Consider the following 8,736-nt stretch of genomic DNA (forward strand, 5'->3'; position numbering starts at 1 on the left):
TTTTAAAATCTTTCACGTTCCGAATCGCGTATGCGCGTAATAACTTCCTGCATTTTAAACACGCGCGTACGAGCCAATTGTCGTGAACTTGGATAATACGAATCGGCGTTTCTCCAAATTGATCCGATCAACGGAATGCTCACGCACGTCCGGTGCGTCAATCGGTCGGCTCGTTTCATCATCCATCCCCCACCACGATCTCTCTGCTGGCGTGTACCGCCTTGTACTCGACTCTTCTCCGTCTTCCCACAGTCCGCCGTGCTCTCTCCCGACACCCTTCTCTTTTTCTCCTGTTGGCGCGGGCCCGGTTCTAGTTAACCAAATGTTAGCCGGTTGGCACAGTCAGCCGGCAGCTTTCGCACTGTTAACTCGTCCTTCTTCCGGGATCCTCCAAATGTCGGGAATACTTGAGCATACGTTCGCTGGAGATTTTGCAACAGTTGTTGAGAGATTGACTTTTTTGGAGCGGATTTCCCTGACCGACTTGATCCAAGATCGATCTTGAGGTTCCAGGCATGAAACGGACGACACGTGGTCAGGATGACGGGGAAAAAGAAGCATCTCGTAGTTAAGGTATCCCGTCGAATACGCGAACCGCCCAGCGAATTAGTAAATTGAAATCTCCGCGAAGAATTCAGACGCGTGCACCAGCGCGATGATCGAGGATTGATTCGGCAATCGGTGTCAAAAGTGAAACCTGCTTGATAAACATCGAAAAAGACCCGACAGAGACCTCTTGGCGATCTGCTGCAACTGAAATGAACATTGTAGCTAAATCTTCATTTCGATGGAGAAACATTTAAACTGATTGAAATTAATTCCAATTGAAACGGATTTTTCATCGAGCGAGACGGACTCGGGAGTATCCAAACTTTTACAGAAACTGAGAAACGCAGTGTAAAGGTGTATCGATACATGTCTTTTAATTATGAAGAGAGTAAATGAAATGAATTCTCGACGGCAAATGTAGTATCGTAGAATGTGAAGCTGATAGTGTCCTACCTGAAGATGAGCTAAGAAAGTGGCGAAGGTAGGACAATTATAGAGGGAAGAAACACAGTTTTTATAAGTATTACTTAGCCACTTGAACGCTACCAGAGACGAGATAAGAAAGAAATAAGGAAAAAAAATAGGGCAGAAATACGCGATAGAGAGACTTGCTCGTTGCTCGACCTTCTTTTTTTGCCAGATAGCACGGAGATGAATGGTACGCAGGAAAACGAACTTTGGATATTTGGATACGGGTCGCTCTGCTGGTATCCCGGTTTCTCGTACAACAAAAGTACAACCGGCTATGTGAAGGGCTACAGCAGGCGATTCTGGCAGGGCAACACTACGCATCGTGGAACGGCCGAAAAGGTGAGCCAAATTGGTATTTTCCTTCAGTTTTTCCATTATTCCTTGTCAACTATCGCCGAGTACCACCTTCGTCACCCTCAGCAAGAAATGATTTGTCGATCGATGTCGAATCGACATCGTCTCGACGAATCATTTCTCATTGGTATAAGAGGCGTGACATTCTGATGTTATCTTTATACGCGAAATATCGCAAAATGCCCCAGGAACGTTTCTAATGTCATTTCTTTACATTTGAGAGTCCCCAACTAATTCGTTTCAACACGTTTTTAAAACGCGACATAACGCAAAAAGCGTCCGACCGATGAAATCTGAGACGGTGGCCGAACAATGTAATTTCATGTTTGAATAATCGGAATAATGAATTCATTTCAGAAAATGTCACAGATGTTATCTCGACGGGTATAATGAAATTGCACGTTTGAGACACGATCGCTTGCCAGAGTTAATACATTATACTACACATAGAAGAAAGTCGTCTATTATAAGTTATGAGATAGGATTTTACATGAGATAGTAGGTTTTCGACGTCCGAATTAAATGGCAAATCTTCTTTCGCAACGATTACACGATCTAACAATTTTCCACTAAAACAGATTTCACTCCAAGGGCAGTAAATTCATGCTGGAACCAACAGACGATGCCTATTCATTTAGCAGAAACTCCGCTGTCTCGTATTAGGAGCCTATCCCATAATAGGGAGACTTTTTCTCTACACTTAATTTACGCTGCACACGCTTTACATATTCGGTACATGTTGAAAAGTTGTTGCTGTAATACGATAAGCATAAAAATTATTAAAACTTTAAGATATATTTTATTGGCCTTACTATCACTGATACTGTTTTACACGTCAGCTCGCGGCGCGTACTAATGCTTGACGACGTTCATCTTCGGTTCACGTGATAATAAAGATCGTAGCAGCTGTATACGGACTTTGGATAAAGCGAACTTCTGCGGCAACGACCCTATCGATACGATAAAATAGCAAACGAAATCCCGTGACTATAAAGAAGAACATATAGTTATCCTTGACGGGATATATATTCGCAGTATTTGTAATACATTTTTGCGTACGTAAATATGTGCCATGCTTTTTGCGCGTGATTTTTATTTTTAGTCATTTACGAACCCTATTAATATCCGAATTTTATTGCGCTCGCTCGTGTACGTACAATACATATGCCGTGCATTCTTTTCCTCACGCTGGCCCGATTCCAAGCATACGATACATTTTTTGCGACATTGATCATTTGTACGCGCTCGACTCGGCTCGATAAGAGTCCGTCGACACGTACGTGATCATTTTGATATCATTTTGATAAAATTACGCGGAATTTGTGGAACCCCAATTCGCACGTGCTTCAAATAAAAATAGCTTAGGTGCTCGAGATTTATTTCTGTCTTCCCTTTGTTTCAACATGCACAAGAAAACTCGCGTGTTTTGTCATCTTCTCCTTTGTTTTCTTTTATCCGTTTTCAACGGAAAAACGATATAAAACATATACGTAATTATTATTATCAATGTGTAATAAATATAACTGTCTGGAATTAATTATCAATTACAAATCAAGTTTATAAAAGCGACTATTTAGTTGTTTTTATTTAGATGTAAGATACATAGAGACTATCTTACATTTCTAGAATGTCCTCGTAAGAAGTTCTCTAATTGTAAAAGTCATGTTTTTCCCTTTTAGGGAAGAGGGGACGAATGAATGTTGCGGTCATGCGTTTTGTATTACACTTACGTATAAATTACGCGAAACTGTATACAACCAGTTACAAACCAGTAGTAACTGATATCTTCAATGAGAGATAAGCTCCGTTGCTTATTATTCCTTGCTTTGCATTTTGCAACGGTGCGATATTTTCTGCTTATATACAAGCTTGTATTACATGATATGCAAACGCACGCAATATAATAATCTAATCTTCTAATACAAATTAAATGCTATACATCTGTCGCCAGGGAATTGTTCTATGTATATATAACAAATTTCGTGTCACATCCAAGATTTTCAAACATACAAACTACCAGGTAAAAAATGTTCATACATGAGCATGCATAAATATACAGTATTATGTATAAAATTATACACGAAATATAGCCATACATATTTTTATACTATATATTTCTATACAATTCTACACAGTTCTATATAAATTTATAGATTTATACGTACTTTTATATGAAAAATTTTTTAAGGGAAAAAATTGCTGAGCTTATAATTTTTCGCATAAAAAATTGTTTCGTATAAAAGCATGGATAAATCTGTAAAATTATACAGAACTGTGTAGCATTGTATAAAATTACATAGAAATGTACAACGTAAAAATATGTATGGACATATTTGATGTATAATAATTCTTTATATTTATTCATGTTCATGCATGAAAAATTGTTTACCAGGTGATTCAACCAATTAATAAAATTCGTAAGACTCTCGTGTGATAAACACAAATTCGAAGGAACGAAGGACTAAAGAGCCGTGACAGGATGTTAGCGTCGGAATAATTTATTTTAAATATAAAACTAATTCGGTTCTTCTCAAATGATTTCGTAATCTCTCAATAGGATCGGGTATATTACATCACTGTTCCTTTTATGTTGCAGCCTGGGCGAGTGGCCACCCTAATCGAGGACAAAGAGGTACTTAATTTCATATTACAATCGCGTATATTATATTGCCGCAATACAAATCTCGATCATGGGAATTACATGCAAGATATAATTTTTTTTTTATTCGATGACAGGCTGTAGTTTATGGACGAGCGTTTCAACTTCAAGACACTGAGGCGTTATCCTATTTAGAGAGCCGCGAGTGCGTTTTAGGAGGATACCTGACGACCGTCACGACATTTCACAGCCGGGACGGGAATAAGCAATTCCCTGTAGTAATTTACATCGCCACCAACAAGAACGAGCAGTGGCTCGGCGAGGCATCGTTGCAGACTATAGCGCGTCAAATTACCGAATGTTCCGGTTCGAGCGGACATAACGTCGAGTACCTCTTGCGGTAAATGAGATACATAATGTAAAATTGTTTTCTAAATTCGTATATTATTGTCCGGCACGTCGATAACGTTACGAATTATATAATAAGACGATAAGAGAATTTGTTTGATTTGTGTGACAGCTTGGCGGAGTTTATGCACCGTTATTTGCCGGAGGCACATGACGAGCACCTCTTCACGCTGGAAATATTGGTGCGTTCGCAAATAAAGGAGGAGAGCATGTGCTTGGCGATGCTGATGGGAAATCACGACTTCGTCATCGACCTCGACGAGGACGCGGAATCGGCCGTCCGCGCCGAGGAAGTTAACGGGCGACCCCGGGAGAACTCTTTTCAATTCAGCACGCGGATTCCGTCCAAGAGCTTGCGTTGCGTAAAAATGTAGCCAATGAGATTGCACAGTTGTGTCTTTCAACTTTGACCGCAGATCGAAGAAATGGAGGAAGCGGCAGCTTACTTCCTTATGAGAGAGAATCATCCCTGTTTAAAATAATTTCTTACGTGAAAATTCAGAGCCGCGGACTTTGCATTGCAGTATCCCTACTCGTGGGGCATGTGGGACAACAATAGAAACACTTTTATTATGCAAACCGTACCCAAGCTATCGCTTGAGTGCACTTAGAAGTTGGTCGGATCTGCCGTTGTTGAGATCCGAAAATCTGTGGGCCTGTCAACTCGCGTAAACTACACGGTCGGTCTCGCGCACGCGGTTCTAGCGAGCTTATACTTGACACTACCGTGTCTCGTGATAGATAGAATACGATTAGATTACATTAGATTGTAATGCAGTTTCAATGTAAATTAACAGGGCGTCCAGTGGTCAGGGAAATCTGGAAAACCGGGAATTTTAGAAATTTGGAAATGTCAGGAAAAAGTCGGGGAAATTTTTTCATTGAGTTTGCTGGACACTGATTAATAAGATTATATTTACATCGAAATTGCACGTAATCTAATGTAATCTGATCATATTCTAATATTTTAAGCAGGGATGCAATTCAAGTACAAATTTCCATATAAATAAAAGTGCGTAAATTAATAGCGAGATCACAATTCTTGTAGAGACATTGAAAGAATCTTAAATTAGAGAGACAAGTAACTAACTGAAAGAAGAGAAGTATAAAGAAAAGAAGCTATCTATTAGCCTCTAAATTTAAAAGGCAGTTAGCTGCAAATTTCTTTGGGAATATGATCTCGCTACTGATATACATCTTCCTTGGGGGATGTTTGTGAGACGGTTGCGCAATTTTGTATCGTCCAACGAGCTGGACACGTGTACATTTGGAATTTCTTTACTACTTTAACATAGACAGCATTATCTCTCTTATTATTTTAATACACTAAGAATTATAATCGCCAAGTTGCGGATAAAAATATAAACGAAATACTTTTTTTAAATAAATTAAAACAGTGAACTTATTGTTAACTAGCAAATTTTATTGAATTTGCTACAACGTTTCGACCTTACTTCAGATCCTTTTCAAGTAACGATACAAATAAGAAAACGAGAAAAATTCATGGACAAGTACAGAAGCTGTGACTATTATATAATATTTTTTATTAATATACAAATGAAAAATCACATTGTAAAAGTAAATCTGTCGATCAATTACAAAATCCCTGCCTACCCGAATTTCTACTATTAAATATATCCCATACAGCACAGCAAGGTTTCAGCAACATTTAGCAGTAATTTATCGCAAGAGTGCAACATTGCAGCAACGGTAAAATGTTCGCCTTCAGAAATATTGCAATGTAATATTACAGCAACATAACGATATAATGTATGCATAATATATGTTTTCTCGAAGCGCGGTGTGCTTCACTTCTCTTTTAGATCTATAGTAAATGAAGACTTGCAATTTAGAAATATACATTTGTATACACCAACTCGAAGTAAACTCTCTAATCTTAGTAATTAGAATTTAAGTAACAACGATTTTTGCTTCGAAACAATGGCTGTGTTCTCCAGAAGTTAGCGCTTAATAAGCGCTTTATGCTGATTGGATAGATCTAGAAGAATAGCTCTATTTCAGCACAGATCTGAAAGTATAATCCAATGAACGCAAAGCGCTTAGCAAGCGCTAACTTCTGCTGGACACAGGCAATTTCTCGGTTGAACAGAGTTGGTCGTATTTAATAAATACCAACAAGTCCGCAGAATGATACACAAAACGTACAATAGTAACAGTCGGGAACAAAAAAGACCGAATTCCAACGTTCGTAGTTGGTTTTTCTCTCGGCGCGGTGACGTACGATGTTTTTGTGCCATCGTGTACTACCTGAAGGTTGCAGCGGTCTCACTCGCTCGCCGAGCGTCGAGCCGGCAAGCAGTGGCGAGAGTCGCTCCGTGCGTCGCGTCGTAATTCTTTTGCCGTATCGGACTCCAAGACTCGATCGCGATTAATGCAGGGATGAAAAACGCTATTGATCCGCACAACCTTTATTAGTAACAAGTAACGTTCCTCGATTAACTATTAACTTTCTACAACTTGCAATGAGAAACGAATTGTACGTTGAGGCGACGGCTCTTTACGAACGTATGCATGGATATTTCACGAGACTAACTCATCTAAAATATCGATGTAAATCGTGGTACTTTGTCGCGATTACATCTCGTTTACATCTCGTTTACGCACCGCGCTTTTAATTATCTATCGTTTTCGCGTAGTCTGTACCATTTTCGGGAGAAGAGAGAAATTTGTGCGACTTCGGCGTTCGCGCTGCAACTCGCTCTGTCGTTGTTCGCAACTCGAACGGGCAGGGAGTAAAGAAAGTCGCTTATCGCGCGTCGTTACATTATGTAGATGTACTTGAAAATTATCTCGATTAACTGTTGCAATTAATAACAACTATTTATATCGCTTCCGATGCTCGCGTTGTGTTTTATTTCGCCAATTCATATCCATTCTTCCGAATCAAAAATGCAAGTTAGGTTAGTTTGAGTAATTTGTGTAGCAGAAAGCGATACTTGTTAATAATATTTGGTGCGTTTCGCGGTATTTCACATCGCGTACGGGAGCGCCGGAAATTTCGCGCGATCGATGATTATCGCGAGCGAGTGTTGTGTAAGTGCACAAGGAAATCTGAGAGGACGTGGCGGCCTATAGGGGGGCATCGGGCAATGGCAGAAAATCGGTGAGGTAAGTGTCTTACATTTTCATGTTATTTGCTACTTGTGCGAAATAAAGCATCTGTTGTGTTTTTATTTGACTTATTCAATATATAAAATATGAAGTATATTTAATACAACAATTTCGATTTTACACAATTAGTCTATATTAATCATATACATATTTGTATTTTTACAGTTTAACATATACAAGTTAACGATGTACAACTCGAATCTGCTGTTGCGAATAAGTGAGTGATAAATTACTTTTTATTTTAAATTGACGTTGCGACAATTACTTCTTTGCATGCATACCAATTCTTAAAAATATACAATGCTCAACTACTAACTGCGCGCGCGAAGCGCAAGACATTGGCTGCGTAGTTCATGGGAGCTTTCCAGCAAGCGACACAAGTCGACACAAATGTCGTTCTGTCTTTCGTCGCATTCAATGAATAATAAAGACAGAACGACACTTGTGTCGACTAGTGCCGCTGGAAAGCTCCCCATGTCCACATTTTCAATGGCTGTGTTCTCCAGAAGTTAGCGCTTAATAAGCGCTTTATGCTGATTGGATAGATCGAGAAGAATAGCTCTATTTCAGCACAGATCTGAAAGTATAATCCAATGAACGCAAAGCGCTTAGCAAGCGCTAACTTCTGCTGGACACAGGCAATGTCCACAAAAGGCGTATCGCGTTCGAGGATCACGTAAAACCGGGCCGTGGCAGTTCTTAGGCCTCTCTCTGGGCTGCTTTCGCGAGAAGATCAAAATGATCCAGATTAAAATGACGTGCTACGACTGGTCAAATCTGAAATTTCGTAGCATATCACATTGAAATTTTATTCAATGAAATTTCAGATTTGACCAATCATAGCACAACGTCATTTTAATCTGGATCATTTTGATCTTCTCGCGAAAGCAGCCCTGATAATATGTTTAAAATTTGAAGACAATATCCGTATGAGATAAGAAATAACACATAGTGTCAAAGTTCGTTGATCATACGTCGATAAAATAGTGAGAGTATCGTTGACTGTCGATCGATATGCTAGCAACTTTGCGTTTCATCCAGCGATAAAATAGCCACCTTCTCTGATATTGTTGCAACAATTATATACATTACGGTTTTTTACATACAACTGATTTTTATCTTGTGCGAAAATATATGTTTTGTACATATGTTTTCATTGAACTTATCTCGAAGTCTAGTAAAATATGATATTTCACCTATAACCGATCATTCTACCGGTGAAA

The 8,736-nt window shown here is 39.1% G+C and overlaps 1 protein-coding gene across 1 annotated transcript; it reads left to right on the top strand.

Annotated features, from left to right (window-relative positions):
• Window positions 1-113: 113 nt before the first annotated feature.
• On the top strand, window positions 114-5,764 carry LOC105563730 (glutathione-specific gamma-glutamylcyclotransferase 1). Its single transcript, XM_012015590.1, has 4 exons — window positions 114-1,359; window positions 3,971-4,006; window positions 4,111-4,373; window positions 4,494-5,764. Exons 1-4 carry the CDS (start codon window positions 1,201-1,203, stop codon window positions 4,753-4,755), a joined length of 720 nt encoding a protein of 239 aa, XP_011870980.1. The 5' UTR covers window positions 114-1,200; the 3' UTR covers window positions 4,756-5,764.
• Window positions 5,765-8,736: the final 2,972 nt, after the last annotated feature.

Source organism: Vollenhovia emeryi, unplaced genomic scaffold, assembly GCF_000949405.1.
Source record: "Vollenhovia emeryi isolate VEMERY1.0 unplaced genomic scaffold, V.emery_V1.0 DF939172.1, whole genome shotgun sequence".
Classification (NCBI taxonomy): domain Eukaryota; kingdom Metazoa; phylum Arthropoda; class Insecta; order Hymenoptera; family Formicidae; genus Vollenhovia; species Vollenhovia emeryi.

Bases quoted from the DNA above. Each gene is read 5' to 3' on its own strand.
- LOC105563730 (XM_012015590.1), top strand. From the start codon at position 1,201: ATGAATGGTACGCAGGAAAACGAACTTTGGATATTTGGATACGGGTCG. The intron at 4,007-4,110 runs GTACTTAATTTC...ATTCGATGACAG, and splicing joins CCCTAATCGAGGACAAAGAG to GCTGTAGTTTATGGACGAGC. The intron at 4,374-4,493 runs GTAAATGAGATA...TTTGTGTGACAG, and splicing joins AACGTCGAGTACCTCTTGCG to CTTGGCGGAGTTTATGCACC.